Source organism: Phoca vitulina, unplaced genomic scaffold (assembly GCF_004348235.1).
Source record: "Phoca vitulina isolate PV1807 unplaced genomic scaffold, GSC_HSeal_1.0 scaffold3, whole genome shotgun sequence".
Taxonomy (NCBI): domain Eukaryota; kingdom Metazoa; phylum Chordata; class Mammalia; order Carnivora; family Phocidae; genus Phoca; species Phoca vitulina.
The window spans coordinates 7,074,128-7,096,854 of NW_022589706.1; the positions used below are offsets into that span (position 1 = coordinate 7,074,128).

Genomic DNA, 22,727 nt, shown 5'->3' on the forward strand with positions numbered 1-22,727 from the left:
GTGTCTGCGACCCTGCGGGCACCTGTTTCAGTCTCCCCAAAAAATCAAGCAGCAAACTCACCTGAGTTCTCTGGTGGGAAGGCATCTTTGTCTTCAGTGGTAATTCTGGGTCTCCTGCCTGTCTGGGCAGAAGGAACTTTCCTAAATCAACAAGTCTGTGTGGGGAATCACTATGTTAGGACCTTGCCACACCTTTCCCCTGGGCCTTTGCCCCTAGCCAATTCTGAATAATTTGTGTCCTAACTGGCCCCAAAGGCCTGAACTTTTGAGTGACTCAGAAGACCCTTAACCTCAGTATCTTCCCAGAAGACCAATCCCTCCTTTTAAGGGACCTGAAGGTTCTGTCTATTCAGTACCAGTTTCTTTAAGCAAACTACATGTCTTTGTTCTGAGTTCTAATAAAATGAAAACAGATGAGAAAATCTACATAAAATGTTTGCTTAGAACAATACCTTGAGTTTAAAGAAAGTCAGATGCTTTGTTTTGTTTCTCGACAACCTAATTCTTAACCTGATTTTTCATTGTGAAATCAGGTAACATAGATGTTTACAAATGAAAAAATCTTAACATTGTTGTTTTAAATTTGTAAATGGAGCTGGAAGTTTCAGAGATATAATAGATTGAAAATAATGATTTTTAAGGATATTTTGCATTTTGCAACTTGCTGCCTCCTGCCAGTAAAAAGAGGAACCCTAAATGTTGTTCTCTTCTTTCATAGATTTTGGTGCTAGTTGATGAACTCAGTAAATAATTACTTCCACATGTTGGACCTGTGCTAAGGCTTGAGGATGTTTGCAATGGGGAACAAAACAGCCCCGACCCTCAGGAAGCTTCCAGTCTAGGCATAGCCCAGTTGGACTACTGAGGGTCTGATGAGATCATGGGAGGGATATTGTTATTTATATTTACTGTTGTGCGAAAACACTGTAGCATTATAGTGGAAACTGTAAAATACAGTATAAAAGTAACATATTTCTGAGGCATTTTACACTCTCCAAAGTGCTTTTTGTGGTGACGTATCCTCCTGAACACAGCTGTGGAAGAAGAAAAAGGGCTCATGCTCCCCATTTTCCAGATGTGGAAACTGAGGCACAGGGCTATGACATGCCTTGCTCAAGATCACACATCTAGTGTATGACAGAGTGAGGATTCGAACCCAAAAACCCCTTTGATCTCTTTTTAAATCCAGGGATAAATATATATATTTATTACTGAGACAGTACTTTGTTAACCTGTGCATGACCCTTGGAACGATGGGAGGAGAGATCATGGCACTCTCTGAATGGGTAAACAAAGACAAAGAAAAAGAAAGTTCAGTTGTTGTCAGAGAAGTCAGAGTTGAATAAATATGGACTGCCTGACTGAAAAAAAAATCTGCTTTGATTTCATTTTCATGTTAATTTTGTGTTTGTTTTTCCTTAGTCCCTGTTCTGGGAAAACAACCACCTCCTTGTCACTAGCTATTCAGAGAATGCCCGTCGCTTGATACCTCTGTGCAATGTTCTGTACGGGACGATTGGCGATTTTCTGAGCTGGTGTCGACAGGAAAATGCCTCCGGTAAGACTCCCGGACAAATCACAGGGAAAGTAAGAGCTCCTAGTTAAGTCGATACTGTGCATTTGCCATTTGTGCTAAATGCTTTCCTACGCATTTGTCTCATTTGATTCCCCCCAAATACTCTGAGGTAGGTGGTAGTAATAATAATTAATGATGACAATAATAGAGAGAAAGCACTTATCTTTTGCTGGGTACTCTTTAAGCATATACTGATACATATTAACTAATTTAATCTCTGCAGCAGCCCCAAGGGATAGGTCCTCTCCTAATCTCTGTTGTGATAAATAAGGAAACTGAGGCACGGCAAGGTTAAGAAACTTCCTGAGGAGTGAACAGCTAGGAATCGGCAGAGTCAGACTGTCTGACCCCAGAGCACGTGCTCCCAGCCCGGCCCAACCCGGCCTCACGATTCTCCTGTTCCAGAAGGGGAAACTGAAGTTTAGGGAGGTTAAATCACTTGACGGAGTTGAGCCAGGAGTTAATCCTCTTCTGATGAATTCTGAAGCCTTTGCTCTTAAATGCCACTCCAAGTACCAGAAGATATTTTGCGATTAAAATCACAGTGAAAGTCACCAGGGCTGGCCTGGTGGTAATAAAAACTCTCCTCATGCATCCAGATCCTTCTGAGAGCTGCAGCTAGCGCAGTTGACATCCTCAGAGGGCTTACAGCTTTGTGAGGGGCATTTCCTCCCGTGCTGTGCTCTCATGCAGGAAAGCCCAGGTCCTCAGCAGTAGCGCAGACACCAGCCCAGACCGGGGTATCTGGGAAGCTTCCCAGCAGCTCTGGGTTCTCAATGAATCTTGAAGGGTGAGCAGGAGAGGAGGTAGGAGGAGGTATTCCCTTCATGAAAACTGGAGATTCTCCCTGCCTGGGTATTGGAATCACTTTAAAAGTTAGCCTAAGGTCATTTCTGTGTATTCTCCTCCATTCATTCATTTATCCAAACACGAGTGCCTACTCTGTGCCTCTAGGCAGTGGGAACACAGCAGAGAATAGAACAGGAAAATAATACCCCATCCTTACATTATAGATGGGGAGATAAGACAAAACACAGGCGAGTCAAACAGTCTGCCCTAAGATTACATGGGCTACAGAGAGAAACAAAACAGGAAAGAGGGTAGGAAGTGCCGGAAGGGGAAGGAAGAGGGAGGACGGTGTTGCAGGTTTACATTAGTGTCCAGAGAAAGCCTTGCTGAGCAGCTATTTGAGCAAAGATCTGACGGAGTTGAGGAAGAGAATTTCCTGAGAGAGGGAACAGCCAGTGCAAAGGCCCTGAGGTGGAAGTATGTCTGGAATATTTAAGGAACAGCAAGGACTGCAGCAAGTAAAGAGCAAAGTAGTAGGCGATGAGGCTAGAGGAATAAAGGAGGGCCAGACGGCACAGGGCTTTCACTGGGAGGGAAATGGGAAAATTTCAGGGTCCGGGTCAGTGGACGTGGCCGTTCATCCAATAGACAGTGACTGGGAAGTCTGTTTGATTATCCTGCAGCAGGGACGTGTGGAGTGTGAGAAAAAGAATGTGAAGGAAGGGAGAGTATGGTAAAATCACAAATATTCGGTTGTTGTCCCCAGGTCCTGGCACACAGCTCCTAAGACCCTGGGAATATGAAGAGTAATAAGAATGTCTTTTGTGTGATAATGACATGACTAGTGGCTGGGGGTTCCTAGATAGCTTCACATGGGGGCTGGTCACCAGAAAGACCAAGGAAAACCGTATTGGAGCCTGTGAGCTTTTGGCCCCATCCCTGTCCTCCAGGAAGGAAAGAGGGGCTGGAGATTGAGTTAATCACCAAGGCCATGATTTAATCAATCATGTCTGCCTAATGAAATCTCGTAAAACCCCTACAGGGTGGGGTTCAGAGGGCCTCTGAGTGGGTGAACACTGGGAAGGTGGGAGAGTGATGGGCCCTGAGGGGGCATGGAAACTCCCCATATTTCCCTTCAGAAGTACACATTTTGCCCTGTTTGGTTCTCTCTGGAAGGACTTGTCAATGAGTACTTTCTCCTTTTTTATAGAGTAAATGGGGGAGCAATCCCATTATATGCCTGCTGAATTCTGTCATTAGAATTTTAATTTTATATTTATTTATTTATTAAAGATTTTATTTATTTGAGAGAGACCACAAGCAGGGGGAGCAGCAGAGGGAGAGGGAGAAGCAGGCTCCCCACTGAGCAGCGAGCCTGATGTAGGGCTTGATCCTAGGACCTTGAGATCATGACCTGAGCCAAAGGCAGACGCTTAACTGACTGAGCCACCCAGGCACCCCTGTCATTAGAATTTTTAAAATGTAATACCTTTTAGGGCGCCTGGGTGGCTCAGTTGGTTAAGCAACTGCCTTCGGCTCAGGTCATGATTCTGGGGTCCCGGGATCGAGCCCCGCATCGGGCTCCCTGCTCGGCGGGAAGCCTGCTTCTCCCTTTCCCACTCCCCCTGCTTGTGTTCCCTCTCTCGCTGCCTCTCTCTCTGTCAAATAAATAAATAAAATCTTTAAAAAAAAAAAAAAATGTAATACCTTTTAACACTTTATATATTTTAAATGTCATAAAATTTCTGTTTTCTGGTTAAAGACTATCACTGTCTTGGTGTTTTGTTGTATTTACTTCTAAGACCGGGTCTAACTGGAGAAGGCACTTCACTCAACAGAGCGAAGACTTTTTTTTTTTTTTTTAAATCACTTCACTGGACCCTCAGTAAAGAAAAAGCCGAGCTAACATGCTGATGCTTGGTGGTCGGCAGCCAACTGCTTGGGTCTCTGCCTTTCTCACATCTGTGCAAAGCAGAATGACACCTGTCTTCCTATCACAGATTGGGTTCTTTGTGGGTCGGGTAGGCAGAACTGTGAACATCAAACTTGTAAACACAGTCTAAATAGATTTTGTGGAGTCAGCAAATGTTTTAAATCAATTCTTCTCTGATATAATGTTTGAAATGAAACAATGTCTGTCTATTTTCCCCTTAGGACTCGATTACCAGTCCTGCCCTACATCAGAAGATTGTGAAAACAACGCTGTGGATTCTTTCTGGAAAAGGGCGTCTATGCAGGTGAGCTTGGGAAGGCCGGCTGGGAGGCTAGCACATGTGGGACCCATGAACATAAGACAGAGGGGTTCAGAGACGGGGCCATCGGGTCATGACTTAATGTCTCTGAGCCTCTCTTTGTGTCCACGTTCGCCACATTCTGATTCACTCTGTGTGCTCCATAAAGATGTGAGGACTTAAGGAGCCTAAATACTTAGCACAGCAAGCAAACACATTCAGTGAATGTTGGTATAGATGAGGATATTAAATAGTCGCTATTACTATAGTGTTGTGGCTGCTCTTAGTATTTCGAATCAATGTGATTTTGATTGCTATGTAAAATGGGGCGGCCCCTGTTTTATGTGAGACCTTGGGACACCTGAGATCCAGCTGTCGGGGTCAGAAATGTCCCCAAGCCTGCTATTCATCATAGAGGAGGTGATAGGAGGTGGTAGGTGACAGGTGAGGGGAAGATAAACTGGAGACACAGAAATGGCCCCTTACCGAAGGTCTATTCCTCAGAGAATACTGCCACCAGACATGATGACAGTCTATTAAATGTTAGCTGTATTGACTCGGAGGCCAGTGGACTTCAGGGTCCTGCCACCCACCACCAGCAGCTCCCTCTCAGCGCTGTCCATATCCCTTTTTGTCCCATCCTGGATCCCTGGGTGTCCACTGGGCCCCTTGTTGATCAGAGTGAGATTACTTTGGTTAAATCCTCCTTCACACTGCGATTTGGAGCAGGACAGAGGGCCGGCTCCAGGCAAAAGGCACTGTTTATTGCTGAGCTCTCCTGCTGATCCCGTGGGAGCACCGCATTTACGCTCACTACCCGTTGGCTCCATTTCCAGTGGAGACTCCACTCAGTGAGCGCCAGGCTGCCAGAGCCCCTAATGGAGGCTACGGGGGCATCATCACCTGAATGTGGGATCATAGCTGCAACTCAGAGGCAATAGCAACACTCTCATCAAGGAGCTAAGAATCATGCCCACATTTTATGAGCCCTCAGAATGTGCTGGATAGTCTATGCACAAGGAGAGGTAGTTGAGTATGTGATGAGGAGAGGGTCGGAACTGTAGCAGAGAAGTATTCAGTACATGTTGATAATTATTATTTTGTTTTATTTTATTTTTATTTATTTTTAAAAGATTTTTAAAATGTATTTATTTTAGAGAGAGAGCATGCATGCAAGTGGGGGCAGGGGCAGAGGGAGAGAATCTCAAGCAGACTCTGTACTGAGCAACGGGAGCCTGGCATGGGGCTCGATCCCACGACCCTGAGATCATGACCTGAGCTGAAACCAAGAGTTGGATGCTTAACCAACTGAGCCACCCAGGTGTCCCAGTAATTATTATTTTAAATGATTTAATCTTTACAACAATCCTATGAGGTCAGGGACCCTTATGACCCCTGTTTTACAGATAGGAAAAATGAGGCATAAAGAGATCAAGAAACTTAAGCAGCCTTATTTTTTTTATTTATGTATTTTCTTTCTATTCAACTTATTAAGCAGCCTTATTCCAGAGCTAATAAGTGGAGGAGCCAGAGAACAAATTTTTCAACCACTACATCATATAGCCTCATTGTATCTGCATGCATTTTTTATTTCATTTTTTTTTTCTTACCAATGTGATAGCTGCTCAGGATAAAAAAGTGACAAATAATAGAAAATACAAATAAGAAAATTAATCATGTATATACCTGCTGCCTGAAGGCAACCCCTTCAGCATTATGGTCATCAGACCTTGGCATTTGTGTATTTGACCATGACCATTAGCACTGACTATTTGGAACCCGGAGACGTGCATGACACGCACGTCTCAAGTGTATTGTTGCTTTGCTGCCGCTGGTATTGGGCATCACTAAGTCCAGTCATGGCTCTCTCGGTGCCACCTGCCTTCCCAGCCCCCCACCTCACTCCAGTATCAACCTTTTATCAGGGAAATTGTATGTTCTGGTAGTATTCTGAAGTGGAGATTTGGGAACTTCGCTGGACCTATCTCTTCCTTGGGAATTTTGGGGGGTGACTAATATTCCCAGACTTTTGTCCAATTATTTTTAGCATAGTAGAGCTCCTGCTTTATCTTCCTAATATTGCACTTTGCTTTACATACACATACTTCCTCTGTGTTTGCAAATCTTTTGCACAGTTTTATTAACGGCAGGCTAATATTTCAGACACTTAAGTACTATCAGTTACTTGCCATTCCTTTGTTGTTGACTATTTTAGATGGCTTACGAACAATACTGCAGTACACACCTTTGTGCACAATGCTTGTGATGGTCCTTAGAGCTGTTTATAAAATGTCTGGGTCATCTTCTGCATACATGGTTTGCATTCCCCTGCCTTGTTGACGTTACTTGCTTGTGACTTCTTGTGACTTGCCAATGAGATGTGAGAGGGAGTGTGTATGATTTCTGGGTGGAAATGTCTCAGAACTGGTCTGTGATTTACCACTGTCCCCTTCTCCCTTCCCTGACAATCAATGACTTTGCAGATATGGACTCTTCATCAGCTTATGTCCCAGAGCGAGGACATAGGGGACAAAACCCCAGTGGACTTGTGATAAAGATGTAGAGTGAGCATGAAATAAATCTTTGTTGTTTAAAGCCACTGTGATTTTGAGGTTGTTTGGCAGCATACTTTAGTGTATTCCAGCTGATACAATGCTGGAAACTGATCATTTCACATGGTTTTCCGAGTAGATTCCCAGCCATGGAATCACAGAGTCTATGAGTTTTTGACATTTCAAAGCAATTTGCTTTCCAAGAGATGCCATTTGCATCCCTACCAGCTGTATGAAATATCAAATTTAGTACATCCTTGCTCACATTGAGGAATGTCAATTAAAAAAAACTGCTCATTTCATAGCTGAAAAATGACATGTGTTAATCAAAATACTTGTTTCTTCTTACAGTATTCAAAGGACAGTTCTGGGGTGATCTATGTCATGCTGAATGGTTCAATACCATCAGGAGCCTATCCTGTTAAAGGGTAAGAACACAGCATCAACAAATACAACAACAACGCCAAGTTGTTTATTTAGTTTTTTCAAATGGAAGCTTAAGAAAACTGTCTTAATCACCAGCATAAGGCTTCCTTTTGTAAGTTCAGGTAAAGCAAAGACAACTGAATGACTGGAGGTCAGAGCCATGTCTATACATCTCTGCCATTAATAGCTGATGAATGCACGAATGAAATAAATAACCTAAAAATAAAAGCCAAAAATACCCCCACAGAACACCCTGAAAGCTTTCCAACAAAAGTAATGTGTAAATCAACTAACAGTGAAATGGGAAAAGTATCCTATTGCTTTAGGACTTTAAGAAATGTTGGGGCACCTGGGTGGCTCAGTCAGTTAAGCGTCCAACTCTTTTTTTTTTTTAAGATTTTATTTATTTATTTGACAGAGAGAGACACAGCGAGAGAGGGAACACAAGCAAGGGGAGTGGGAGAGGGAGAAGCAGGCTTCCCGCTGAGCAGGGAGCCTGACGTGGGACTCGATCCCAGGACCCTGGGACCATGACCTGAGCCGAAGGCAGACTCTTAACGAATGAGCCACCCAGGCGCCCCAAGCGTCCAACTCTTGATTTCAGCTCAGGTCATGATCTCAGGGTCGTGAGATCAAGTCCAGCATCTGGCTCCCCACTCAGCGTGGAGTCTGCTTGAGATTCTCTCTCTCCCTCTTCCTTTGCCCCTCCCCCTGCTTGCATGCTTGCACTCTCTCTCACGTTCTCAGTGAATAAATAAATAAAAATCTTTTTAAAAAAATGTATTTCCTCCTTCTCAGTTTTTTTGCAGATTTTGAAATTCCCTATTTCCAGAAGGATAAAATCACACGAATTGAGGTCTGGGTTATGCATGACATCGGAAGACCAAAAGTGTAAGCCAAGGTGTTACTGATGATGGTAATTGTGCAAACACACTTCTCTTGAATATGCTATAATCAAGCCTGTTTTACATTTTCATTTTTGGGGAAACAACAGTGTTCTCTGTTTCTAATGTCATGGGTAAAGAAAGACAAAGTCTTGACTTTTAGGTATTGCCACTAAACAGTCCTGAGCCCAGAGAGAGGACCTCCTTTATTCAGTACTATTCTCAGCCAAGGAAAATGGTGTTCCTTTCTGAGCTACCTGGGCAGCACTGGATAGGAGAGTTCCTTGTGCATTTGTGTGGGTCAAAGCCAGTTTTTCCCCCAGTTGTTTGAAAGCCCCCACCAGGAGTTCTCAGAATTGACCCAAGGACTATGTAATGAAGACTTTATTCTCAGAGAACAACCATTTCCACAACTGGGTCTCAGATAACTGGCCAAGGAAACTGTTAAGATCCATATTTTCTGGAAAACCACTTGAGTTTGTGTAAACGCAAGGCTGACCTTATTCTTCTCATCAGTGTGGAGCATTGCTGTTGAAGATGGAAGATAAGAAACGAAAACCCAGATGCTTCAGAGACAAGCCAAGGAGGCCCAGCCTGGCTCAAGTACAGCCACATCAGGCTTTAGAGGCCTGCTGGGGCCTTGCTCTTCAGAGCACTGATGAAAAGTATTGCCAGCCCCAATGAGTATGTTCTGGGAGAATCTTGGCAACGTCCCCATTTCCGGCCCCTAGAGCCCTCAGACTCACCGTATAATGAGGGATTATTTTTTCCTGTCTCTTAAACAAGAGATTAAATTTGCAAATGACTTACTACATAGTAATACCAGGATCTGCATTTCTCTTCCCGGAAGACAAATTTTACTTATGTTGCATAAAAAACAGTGTATATTATTTTTCTTATTTCTGTGGGAATTTGCTCTTTGTCTAGAAATTATGCTTGCTTGTTGTTTTAACGTTTCTATCAGAGACAGCTTTCCCTTTGAACCTATCTTTAGTGAGATAAGGAAATTGCAATTCAACGTTATCTTGGACCAACATTTCTGCTACAGCCGAGTTGATAAAAGGGCCCAGAGCACAGGGTTGTATGTTTGTGCCAGAGTGGAGTTACGGGTCATGAGCTAAGGAAGTGAGGGTCCTGAACTGCTCAGATTTTAGGGGGAAAAAAGAACAACTTATAGACAAAGAGCTAAAAACAATATGGCTGATACCTGATTGTGGTTAGCATTGTTTTAGCTGCCATTATAAAAAACAAATAGTAAAATAATCCATTGACCTCTATATATCCAGATGTCCTGAAACCCCCACATCATTGCTTTCTGAAAATTCTCAGTAGTGAGCTTGTCCTGGAGAAGGACTTCATCCCAGATTTTGGCTAGGTTCTAAAACATGATGTCACTTAACCCCTTGCCCTCATCATTCCTGTAATGCCTAGAATTCCACTTCTTTTGTGAAAACTTCCTCCAGTCACTCATTTCCACTCTGTATACTCCCTCTCTATTAGTGTTACAGTGGGGAGGCTGTTTCTCTTTTCATTCCGGGTAAACTGAGGCAGGGCTGCCGGTGACATGAATGCCACGCCTACTTGCCATAGCTGCTGGTATGATATCCGTGCTGTTTGCCCCTGCTGAATTATGGCCACAGGAGGGCAGGACTCCCAGGGGGGAGAGTGTGGGGAAATGAACACTCACATGGTGATGGGGTGGGCAGCAGAGGGTGCAATTGGCACTGCCTCTTGTTGGAAAAGAAACAACAGGCCCAAGTAATAATGTAACCTTGTGTATCCACTCTACTTCCATAACAACAAAAAAGTAACAGTGGGTCCCAAATGGAGTCAGTTCTCCCCGCAGTAGCAAACCAAGTTTCAACCTCTCCCGGAAATGTGACCTTTCAACAGTCAATCTGAAATTTCCTGATCAGCCACAGTGAGGTCATCGGCACACTAAATCCTTGCCTCTCCCTTCCCCCCAAAGAGAAGGTGACCTGGCCTGAAATAATCCTTTCTTTTCTTTTGCTAATAACTTCCTTGTCACACCCTCCTAATGATACAAAGCCTTCCATTTCCAAGTACTTCTCAGAGCACTTGCCTGTTTACTAGGAGGGATGCCGCTCTATTCCTGAATCGTTGAATAAAGCCAATTAGATTTTCAGATTTACTCAGTTGAATTTTTGTGCTTTGACGCATCAAGGAGCCTTAAATTGCATTCAAAACCTTAGTGCCAGAAAACCTACTTCCAGGAATTAATGCTAAGGAAATAAAGAATTAAAGGATGTGTTTGAAAATGAAGCTCCAACAAGGTTAGTTTTAGTGTGACTAAATATATAGGATATATTTCCTATATCCTATATTTTGATATAGGAATCAAACTTGATCATCAACAAGAGGGGACGGGTTTTATGAATCATGTTCTGATTATGTAAGGGAGACCATGCAGGAATTTAAAAATAACAGCAGAGAAGTATATAGAAGTATACTTGTGCCAAAGCAGAATACAAAATGCATCGGACAGCAGAAGCCTATTATAGTTTAAAAGTCTCGTGGGAAGGAATGTATTTCAAACGTTTAGAAGGATATACACCAAAATGTTAGCAGCACTTGGCCCTAGTGATAAGCGATTGGGGTGATTTCTTTTTCCTTGTGTTTATTTGCATTTTTTGCTAATTTTTGACTTGTATGTTCTTGTTTTCATTTAAAGCCTAACCTAACACACACTGTATGGTGAGCACGTTGGCAGCACTGTGCTGGCCTGGGGCGCGTCACTGAGGTGCGTTGCTGGGTGGGGCGCACTGCGCATGCGCCAGCCCAGGCCGTCCCAGTGCGCGGGACCCGCAAACTTTGGAGCTCAGCGCACGGTCTCCTGGGGTACCGCGGGTTCCCCGCAAGCGGCAGCTTTGGGGTTACTGTCGCGTATTCCCTCAGAAAGGAGAATAACCCGGGAAGCACGTGATCATAGGAAATTTTAATTCACCCCGAAACAGCTTCCTTTTTTCCTCCTCCTTTAACTTTACTTATATGTTTTTATATTTTAGGGAATCCTGTGGAGAAGGCACTGTGAAAATCCTGGAAGAGAGACTGAAGAAAATGGGTTTTCAGTACAGCTGTATTAACGATCACCTGTAGGTGGTATATCATAATCAGTGGGCAATTTCAAAGGTGGAGCAGTGATTTTGGAGAGCAGGGGGCTGTTGAATGTGTTCTGCTGGGATCAGCTCTAAGGGCCACAGGACTGTGCCTTCTGGGCTGTCACTGGGTGTGAGGGCTGGGAGTCCCTTCTGGCCAGGGCTCTGCCTGGGTCCCACCCACTTTTGTCCAGAGTCCTCTTTAAAAGATGCTACAAGGACAAATAGAAACCCTTTTTCATTTGTGCATGTCCTGTTTCTCCTCCCTTGCTTCTGGCAGGTGAGTAACCTGGGAACAGGCACTGTGGTCCCTGTATCTTTGGATGCCACGGATCCTTGCCCAAGATAGATGCTTGGGTGGGTTTGTTTGAGATTCTTAGAGAAATGCATCTTAACAGTAGACCAATAGGAAAATAGTAACAGCTACCATTGATTGAGCACATTATGGGCTAAGTACTTTATGTACTTATAATCAGGTGTTGCCTGCAGGCCTTCCTGATTCTTGGAAATTTAAGATTTTATTTATTTTGGAGAGAGAGAGAGAGCGCATGCGTGTGAGTGGGGTGAGGGGCAGAAGGAGACAGAGAGGGAGAATCTCAAGCGGACTCCATGCTGAGTGAGGAGCCCCACGCTGGGCTCCATCTCATGACCCTGAGATCACCACCTGAGCTGAAACCAAGAGTCACACCCTAAGCCACCCCGGTGCCCCTGATTCTTGGAAATTTAGATAAGTTAGGCTGAATCCTTAAGTACCATTGAAAACCCTCCCCTGCACTGGGAACTCCTTACCTTGCTACTTCCTGCTTTTCTCCGCCTCAATGCCTAAGTCTGCAGCCCTGCTTGGTTCCTCAGGGTGGAGGTGCAACATTGCAAGGACTGGGTCGCTTTCTTGAAAATTCGTGGGTACAGCAGAGTGGAAATTCCATCTGCAGTCTTGTCCAGCCCCCACGACCACCCAGCTGGCTCTGCCGCACTATGCTTTCTCATGAGCTCTGTGGGCTGGATAATCCTCCCAGCTGAGCAAAGCCCACTGGAAATATGGGTTGCTCCCCCGTTTTGCCAGACAAAGAGCCCCTCGAAGCTGTTTTCCACAGTTTGATGCTGTACCAGTGTACCCCTCTGTTACTGTTAATGCTCTCAGGAAGCTCAAAAGTGAGGTGTTACCACCCTCTATTAAAAGCAAAACAAAGCAGGCGCCTGGGTGGCTCAGTTGGTTAGGCGTCTGCCTTCGGCTCAGGTCATGATCTTAGGATCCTGGGATCGAGCCCCGCATCGGGCTCCCTGCTCCGCAGGAAGCCTGCTTCTCCCTCTCCCACTCCCCCTGCTTGTGTTCTCTCTCTCGCTGTGTCTCTGTCAAATAAATAAAAATCTTAAAAAAAAAAAAAAAGCAAATACTGTTTTTGGAAACTATAGACTATGTACAGGAAAATGCACCAACCATAAGTACACAGTTGGATGAATTTTCCCAAGTTCAACACACAACAACATAACCAGCAGCTCAGAGTCTCCCCTCATCCTCCCTTTCAGCCTTCCTGCCTGCCCACAATAGTAACCTCTCTCTAGACTTGTCTTAGATCCCTTGTGTCTGTTGTTAAGCTTTATATAAATATCCCTTTTCCGCAGATGGGTAAATTAAGGGTCAGAGAGATTAAATAAGTTTTCCAAGGTCACCACTCAGGGACAGAGCTGAGTTTTGAACCCAGCATTGTATGGCTTTGAAGGATGCTCTTTTCTTTCTACTCTAGGACCCTTCCTTTCTTAAAGCACCAGGTTGTATTTTATTTTTTTAAGACTATTCAAATTCCAGTTAGTTAACATACAGTGCAATATTAGTTTGAGGTGAACAATATAGTGATTCCACATTTCAGTACAACACCCGGTGCTCATCACAACAAGAAAGCACCAGATTTTCATAAATTTGCCTTAAAAGGCAGGTCTTTGCTAAAGCAGCTCAATGATGGAGAAAATTGTGCCTAAAAATTCCACATTTAGGACCACTTTGGCCCAGGAACTCCCTTGAGGAGGCTGTCTTTGTAAGTCATCAGGCCGCGTGTGGTGACCCAAGCCAGAGCCCAAGGTGTCCTTCCCCGCTCACGGCTGTCCTAGGGGACACCGCCTGCTTTCACTTGCTCTAGTTGTCCCCACCTGCACTGCCCTTCGGGGCTCTTCCCTTGCAAGCCTGGCTCAGCTCCCCTTCTCCCTCTTCTTTACTGCCCATTGGGCTCCGGTGTTCAGCTGGGATTTTGTATTGCTCCTGGGAGTGCAGAGGAGATAACGAAAGGTCTACCGTGGGAGAGTGACCAAGGTTAACACACCAACCTCCTCCCCTAACAACCTCTTGCCCCACACAATTCAAGTGACATGGTCCTCTGTCCTGTGGCCGTCAGTTCACCCCAAGATTCTTGCACATTTTGGCCAGCTCTTCTCTTTTCAGAGCCTCTCTTGCCTCCTGGTTGATTTCTGTGATCTCTGTATTGAGCCAGACTCCATGAAACTCAATGACTTTGGGGGCTGGGGGCAGAAAACAGCAACAACAAGCTATTCTCATAACAAATACCTGCGTAGTATAGACTTTACCGGAGAGTAGTCAAGTCCTGGGGAGCAGTAAAGCGAACAACGCATTTCCTGTTTTTCCAGAGTCCCTTCCAGCACCTGGCCAGGAGAAAGCCGCTGTTGGTCTGCCTCCTCCTTAGTGCCCAGTGTGCCGCAGCTACCTGGCTCCTCTATCTCTTCTGCTTTCCCTGCCCCCCTGGGACTCCTCATCTTCTCCCTCTACTGGGTAGCTTCTTTGCTGAAGCCTGGGCACTAGCCATCACCCGTGTGCTTCAAGTCCAACTTTCTGGCCAAAGACCTCATCAGGAGGATTTTCCAAGCAAGCCTGTTACATCCTTACAGAAGTGGTTCCATGCTTGGGCTCTGGCGTGAGCCTGCAGGGTTCAAGTTCAGCTCCACAATGGCTACTGTGTGTACTTGGGCAAGTGACTCTGCTTAGCTTTCTCAGCTCTAAGTTGGAGATGGTAATACCCGCTCCATTTGGTTGTTGAGGGGATTCAGTGACGTGGTCTGTATAAACATAATCAGATTTCCTGGTACATAGTAAGTGCTCAATAAATGCTAGCTAATATTTCTTAAAAGAAATAGTTTGTGTGGGAGCACCTGGGTGGCTCAGTTGGTTAAGCGTCTGCCTTCGGCTTGGGTCATGATCCCAGGGTCCTGGGATCGAGCCCCGCATCGGGCTCCCTGCTCAGTGGGAAGCCTGCTTCTCCCTCTGCCTGCCGCTCCCCCTGCTTGTGCTCTCTCTCTCTCTCAAATAGATAAGTAAAATCTTAAAAAAAAAAAGTTTGTGTGTTCTTCAAGGTCAGAGACTTTGTATCCCCAGTACTTTGTAGACACATCATAAAATGTTTGATGAGTGAGAGTCATTTAAATAATCCCTTAAATATTCTTTCTTTTCATTCCGTAGACCAGTGAAGCTCTTAAAGTGCGTGGACCACAGCCCCCATCCTGACTGTGCTTTGAATTCGTAAGTAGATGTCTGACTCAACCTCCTTGCTTCCCCAAGATACCCAGGCCTTACCACTGACAGAACGCCGATGAACTGCAGTATGATTTAACACCCACGCCCTAAAATAATCTGGCTGCTGAGTAAGGTTTGTGCTTCTGCGCTTCTCAGTCTCTCTGAGCTGCTAGGTCGCTGCAGGTTTGGAGAACATATGCCCAAGTGGGCTGACCTCCTGCCGAGCTGGCAGAGCAGAGCCTGTCATGCTGCAGTTGGGGGGGCACATGGTGGGTGCTCCCTAACGTCCATAGGATCCATTCTTCCATCTACAAGGGGCAGAACATTAATCAGGGCTGCAAGCCAGACGCTGTGCTGTGTGTATTACGTAGAATATTTTGTTCATTTTTATAACTAGTCCATTAGAGAGAGAGAGACAGACACAGAGAGAAGGAAGGAATATGCAGTCACCTACTGGAACCAGCCTGGTCATCGCCCCCCTGGATTACTGAGTAGACCCTAATGAGTCTCCTTGCTTCCACTTTGTCTCATCCCTCATGGCTTCTTTGCAACCCAGATGCTAGAGTCAGCCTTTTATTTTAACTGTTTATTAGGGAAACTTCCAAACATGCACGTAGAGTGTAGTTCTTCAACCATTGAGTCATGTGACTCGTCTGCTCACAACTCTGCAGTCGCTCCCACATCCCTCTCGGAGTCAGAGCCAAACAGCCTGCCCCGGCCCATTTCTCTCCGTCTTCTTTCCTGCTCCTTTCCTCTTTCTGCGCCTCAGCCACAGTGGCCTCCTGGAACATGCCAGGCGTGTTCTTGCCCCTGCACCTTTGCCTGCACTGTTCATTCTGCCTGGAAGTCCTTCCCCTAGCTCTTTGTGCGGCTAACTTTCTCACCTACTGCATTAGCTCCTATCTCGCCTCCGTGAAGTTATGGTGATCTCAGTATTTGAAATTACAGCCTGCACCGTAGATGGCTCTGTGAAACCCCTCATGATGTTCTATTTTAACTTTTTACAGTGTTTCTCATCCTCCAGCTTCTCTGCTCAATAAGTTTATTCTTTACTGCCTGTCTCCACATGTTAGAACGTAAGCCCCAGAAAGACAGGAACTTTTACCTGTTTTGTTCAGTGATGGATGTGTCCCAGATTAGCATGTAGCCTGCAACCGGGTAGGTGCTTAGGAATGAAGGAATGAATAAATGAATGAGTGAATGAACAAATGATTGGTTTCTACTCTGAGGAGGCATTTGGATTTGAGACAAAGAATGTCTCAATTTGGTCAGGCAGTCGAAAGGAATGACAAATGTCCTACAAGAGTTGGAGACGTGTCTGGTGTATATATTTATATATTCCAGATTTTGATTGCAAGAAATGGAAACCAATGGCTCACTTAGGTGGAGAAAGGGTGGAATAAGGTTGTTGAGAGGATTTAATAGGTAGGCAATCCAGTGAGCTGAGGACTTCAAAAAGCCCGGAGAGGTAGATATCCATAGTGTTACAGCATAACTTAGGTCTTCATGATTTTACTCCTTGTCTCCTTAAGCCAACTGTCAGCTTTATACAGATACAGATCATGCTCAGTTTACCTCCTGTCTGCAGGAGGTGTTAGGTGAATGAGGGTGCCTCTCCTTACCTGTTGCCAGAACTTTCCGGGGACTTCGGGCGTGTCAGGCTTCCAGCCTGGCAGTCCTGGAGTCATCATCTTGTTTCTTTCCAGGAAGGTGGGCAACTCGATCCCCATCAGTGATGCTGAAGGGGTTAAGTGATCTCTTAAAGTCACTTAGGACTGGCTAGAGCCAGAAACAGAACCCCAGTTTGTGTGTCGAGTCCTTGCTTTCCCCACCAAACCACACTGCCTCAAAACGTCACTGTGGCTCACAGCACAGCAGATAAGGGATTTAAAGTACCTGATCTGCTCTCTACTTTGGGCATTCTTCCAGCGATTGTTGCAAAGATTTATGTATGACAGTTCTTTCCCCATGCCACTGAATGCCAAGAAGAAAACCCTCTTTCTTTTTTTTTTTTAAAGATTTTATTTATTTATTTGACAGAGAGAGACACAGCGAGAGAGAGAACGAGAGAGAGAACACAAGCAGAGGGAGTGGGAGAGGGAGAAGCAGGCTTCCCACTGAGCAGGGAGCCCAACGCGGGGCTCATTCGCAGGACTCCAGGATCATGACCTGAGCCGAAGGCAGACGCTTAACGACTGAGCCACCCAGGTGCCCCAAGAAGAAAACCCTCTTTCACTCTTTGCCAGGTTTTCTTCCACTTTCTTTGCCCTGGAAGGAATTTTACTGATCTCTTTTTTAAACAACTTAGCTAAGAATATTGATGGATGATTTGCAGGAGACGATCCCCAAGTGGCAAATATGGAGAATGATTTCATCTTTCTAGTAATAATGAGATACAAATTTAATGGGGTGCAATTTTCACCTCAACATCTTGGACATACCTTAGCCAAAAATAGCGAAAAAATATTTTAAAAGTGTTATTCAATGCTTGGTGCTATTGTAAGTTTATAAATTGCTCGGGAGAACAATTTGACAATATGTATCAGAAATTATAAAAATATTCAGTCTTTGGCCTAAGTCAGACCTTAGGGTACTTCCGGTACCCTCTTCTAAAGAAACGATTCAGAATGTGGGCGCAACCTATATGTTCAAAGATGTTCATCACAGCATTCTTTATAATACTGAATCCAAAGTGTAAGCATTGGGAGCTGGACCTAAATATCTAATGAGAAGTGAGTGGTTACATCGAAGGATTACATTTACTGGATGGAATATAATGTAGATATTGTATGTAGATTATATTTCCATAAAATTGGGGTGGGGGACAGTGGTAGGAATAATCATACAGCAATGGAAAAATTCTCATGAACAATTCAAGTGAAAAAATATGTAGAAAACAAACTTAAAGGCTTATAGGCTCTAGTTTTGGCCAAAAATTCAGTACAATGATAATCTACTGGATTGGCGAAGATATGAGAAAACAGATGTACTTATGTTATTAAAATAAGGACTCATTTTGTCAGTCAGGGTCAAGGAGAAACATCAGATCTCTTATCTTGGTCTGAATTCTCTGTCCAAAATGAGTTGTCCCTTTTTCCCCCAACACACCCCAGGACACAGAAGTGGGAATTCCAAGCTCCACTTGCTTAGGGATAATGGAGTAAAGGACTTTTAATCTGCAAAGGTTTAGAATGGAACAAACAGCTGTTTATATAAATCTAACTCATGTTATTAATAGTTCTGTGGTAAGTTTAGGAACAACTTACAGTTTTTGGTATTTAATTTATTTGCAACATTTTACAGAATTTAACATATAAAAATAGCTGTTGGAATAGCTCTTTGATTCCAAACATATCAGATTGGGATTTTTTTGTTGAAAGTTATATTTCAATAACATAAATACTTAGATTTTACTAAATTTTTAGCCATGCTCTACCAACTGAGCCAGCCGGGCAACCCCCTAGGTTTTTAAATAGAAAAACATGATTCCTAAATTAAATAGACAAATGTATGGGGAAATAAAGTTTTTGAATTTGTAAGTTTAATAGCTAGAATTAATTTCTTAAGCCAAAGTAATTGCAAATAGTGTTTTTTTCTTTGCGTGAAAGCTGCCCTCAAGCACAACCTCACATAAACAGGAAAAGTTTATGTTAAAATGTGACAAGTAAAGGCCTAGAACATGAACCCAGTCATGAAAAGCAAAGGAAAACAAAACTGTATGTTTCTATTTGTGCATGATAATGGACATCAATGATGAAATAGGTCTAAGGACATGAACTCCAAATTGCTCTAAGTGGTTACTTTTAGGAAAGGGAGTGAGAACTGGAAAAGGATGGAGACCCTCCAGTATAACTATTTTGTTCTGTAATATTTTATTTTTCTAAAAGAATAAACATAGGTATGCCTGGACGGCTCAGTTTGTTAGTGTCCAACTCTTGATTTCAGCTCGGGTCATGATCTCAGTGTTGTAAGATGGAGCCCTGTGGTGGGCTCCGTGCTCAGTAGGGAGTGTGCTCTCCCTCTCCTTCTGCACCTCCGTGCTCTCTCTCTAAAATAAATAAATAAACCTTTAAAAAATCTTTTTAAAAAAGAATAAGCATAACTATACCCTTATATTTGTTAATTATCTTAAAGCAAAAAAAAAAAATCAATTTTGAGTAAATCAAGTCTGAGATTATCTGAATCAGAAGTGCAATTGTAGAAAATGTCCAGCAGGAGGAGCCCTAGTACAAATGTGTGGGCTGCTTAAGATTCTTCTTTTATTTAAGATTTATTTATTTATTTGAGAGAGAGAGAGAGAAAGAGAGAGAGAGAGAGCATGGGGGTGGGAGGAGCAGAGGGAGAAGCAGACTCCCCGCTGAGCAGGGAGCCCAACATGGGGCTGGATCCCAGGACCCTGAGACCATGACCTGAGCCAAAGGCAGCCTCTTAATGGGCTGAGCCACCCAGGTGCCCCTCCTTTATTTTGTTTTTATTTGAGTGTAGTTGACACACAATGTTACATTAGTTTCCAGTGTACAACATAGTCATTCAACAGATTTATATATTATGCTATGCTCACAAGTGTAGCTACTATCTGTTAACAAATAAGTCTATTACAGTATTTTTTTTCTTTTAAGATTTTATTTATTTGACAGAGAGAGACACAGTGAGAGAGGGGACACAAGCAGGGGCAGAGGGAGAAGGAGAAGCAGGCTCCCCACTGAGCAAGGAGCCTGATGTGGGACTAGATCCCAGAACATGACCTGAGCTGAAGGCGGACGCTTAACGACTGGGCCACCCAGGCGCCCAAGTCTGTTACAGTATCATTGACTATATGCCCTATGCTGTGCCTTTTTTTTTTCTTGTGCCTTCTTCATCCCTAACTGGAAGCCTGTATCTTCCACCCCCTGCATCCATTTTGCCCATCCTCCCTCCCATGTGGCAACCATCAGTTTGTTCTCTGTATTTACAGGTCTGATTCCACTTTTTATTTGTTTTTTTATTTTAGATTTTACATATGAGTGAATCATATGGTATTTGTCTTTCTTAGTCTGACTTATTTCACTTAGGATAAGACCCTCTAGGTCCATCTATGTTGTTGCAAATGATTTAAAAAAAAAAAAAAAATCTCATCCCTTTTTATGGCTGTGTAATATTCCTGTGTGTGTGTGTGTGTGTGTGTGTGTGTGTGTGTGTGTGTGTACCACATCCTTATCCATTTGTCTATGGATGGACATTTAGGTTGTTTCTCAATCTTGGCAATTGTAAATAATGCTGCAATAATCATTAGCAAAAAAAGGGTGACCAGCAATCAAATGGAGTCCAAAACCACGGGATAAATTTCCAAGCCAACATTAGATTGTTTCATGATTTTAAAAAATGTATCTTTTAATTGGTTTTTAAAATTCAGTAATTTCCGTTTTAAAAAATCCAGTCAGTGGTCAGACTATTTACTATGGTCGGAGTCCATTTTTTTGGCCAGGTCCTCTATTGGTGTCTTAACGTCAAGATAGGTTTTTCCTTACTAGTTAAACTCCAGTGATACAATGTCCATCAGTACGGAGGTTGGCTAGCTTTATGGTATATCCATACAGTAAGAATCCATCCATGAGGAAGAATGAAGTAACTAATATGTTCAATAAGGATATGTGTCCAAAATCTGATGTTAGTTGAAAAAGGTTGCAGATTCCATTTGTGCTTGTAAAAGGGTGCGTGAAGGTGTGTGTAGATGTGTGCACAATGTAAAGATAGGTGTCCTTCCTCGGAAGCCAACTCAAACCATCAACAATGATTCTTTGTGGAAAGCAAGAATGGGGAGTCTATTGAGCGCCTGGGTGGCTCAGTCGGTTAAGCGTCTGCCTTTGGCTCAGGTCATGATCCCAGGACCCTGGGATCAAGCCCCGCATTGGGCTCCCCTCTCAGCAGGGAGTCTGCTTCTCTCTCTCCTCCTCCCCCACTCATGCTTGCTGTCTCTCTTTATAAATAAAATCTTAGAAAAAAAAAGAATGGGGAGTCTAAGACACTTTTACTTTTCACTTTATACTTTATGTACTATTTCATTTTTTCTGCAGTGTGCGTGTATGCATATTTTTGAAAGGCACCAGACACCAATACTGAAATTTTCTTTATTTCCTTTTTGATTTGCAGGGCAGCAGCATCTACTCAAAGAGAAGTCCCACCTCTCTGGGCAGAACCTGGTGCCAGCCATATCATTCCTTTCTTAGTGGCTCTGGCTTCAGCTGTTCAAATGTAACTGGAAACTCCGCTGTGCAGCCCTAACTGTCCACCAGCCCTGAAGCCTGCCCTTTGCACATTCATCCTTCTTGTTCTGTGCATACCAGGTGATTCCATTGTATAATGAAGCTTCCTGCTGGGAAAACAATGTCCTGAGAGGAGTTTTCAATGGTACACATGCTCCAGATTTCAGAGACAAGAAATTCATCTAGTCCTATTGAACAGGTTAAAATTGCTGCATTAGAATTAAAGCGAGTTATTAGCTTCTTATTTCATAATGGTACAAAGCATTGAGATGCAAACTATTGCTGTATAAAAAATATTTTTAGGAAATTCTAACAGAACTAAATTCTGTATTTTTTCTGTATTTTCCTTTATCCTCAGTGGGGCACACTGCTTGCTTATTGATAGCTTAAGATATATATACGCTATTGGCGCGAGCCAAGCTACTCATGCTGTTTGACAAGGTCCAAGTATGGGGGACGATCCTGAAAACAGGAGACTCCAGCTGGCTCCTGCTATTCTCTTTCATTTTGTTTATGGCAATCTTTATAATTGTGGGACTATTTCTGGGCTGGCTCCTGCTATTCTCTTTCATTTTGTTTATGGCAATCTTTATAATTGTGGGAATATTTCTGGGGTTTCATGATAAAGTGACTACTCATCTTAGTTACGCCTATCTAAGCAATCATAATGAAACTAATTCCATGAAGAACTGGTTTCTATAGAACAAAATAACAAGACGGTCACGCTCTGTCTAGCACCTTTCTCTTTGCGTACTGTTTTTGTTTTAGCGAAAGTCAATAAGCGGAAATCAATAAAGGTCATGTTAATCATTACAAAGGAAAAATGAAAGAAGGCTTTGTCTGTGGTCCAAAAAAGGATCTAAGATTATCTCAATCAATTGTAAAAAAAACCATAATCACATGTTATGAAAGTATGGAAAAACAAAAATATCCTAACGTATAAATAAAGTTCCTCCGAGGCTGTCAGGAGGAGATGCTTGCACCCTGATCCTGTGTCTGTGTCTCCTCATTCGCCGACGCTGTCCTTTCCTACGAGAGACCCACCCCGGCTGGAGCTGGACTCCGGCACACTATATAAATGTATACATATATATTGGCATGCAAAGATTTATGTATAAAGATGTTCATTTAGGAGCGCCTGGGTGGCTCGGTCAGTTAAATGTCTGACTTTGACTCCAGTCATGATTTGGGGTCCTGGGATTGAGCCCCGCCTCAGGCTACCTGCTCAGAGGAGAGTCTGCTTCTCCCTCTTCCTTTCCCTCTGCCCTTCCCCCCACTCTCTCTGTCAAATAAATAAATAATTTAATTTAAAAAAAGTTGTTCATTTAATGGTTATATATAATGGGGAGGGGGAAGAAACTCACCATGTCCAATAATAGGGAACTGTCTTCATG

The 22,727-nt window shown here is 43.5% G+C and overlaps 1 protein-coding gene across 2 annotated transcripts in view; it reads left to right on the top strand.

Moving 5' to 3' along the window:
* Positions 1–21,812, top strand: part of BST1 (bone marrow stromal cell antigen 1) — a 39,454-nt gene extending 17,642 nt beyond the window's left edge. For both annotated transcript variants that reach the window (XM_032400026.1, XM_032400020.1), the window contains exons 3-9: positions 1,423–1,558; positions 4,520–4,602; positions 7,500–7,576; positions 8,373–8,465; positions 11,485–11,571; positions 15,038–15,097; positions 21,221–21,812. In XM_032400026.1, coding sequence (XP_032255917.1) covers positions 1,423–1,558; positions 4,520–4,602; positions 7,500–7,576; positions 8,373–8,465; positions 11,485–11,571; positions 15,038–15,097; positions 21,221–21,326 — 642 coding nt within the window. In that variant the 3' untranslated portion in view covers positions 21,327–21,812. The remainder of the gene's footprint in view (positions 1–1,422; positions 1,559–4,519; positions 4,603–7,499; positions 7,577–8,372; positions 8,466–11,484; positions 11,572–15,037; positions 15,098–21,220) is intronic.
* Positions 21,813–22,727: the final 915 nt, after the last annotated feature.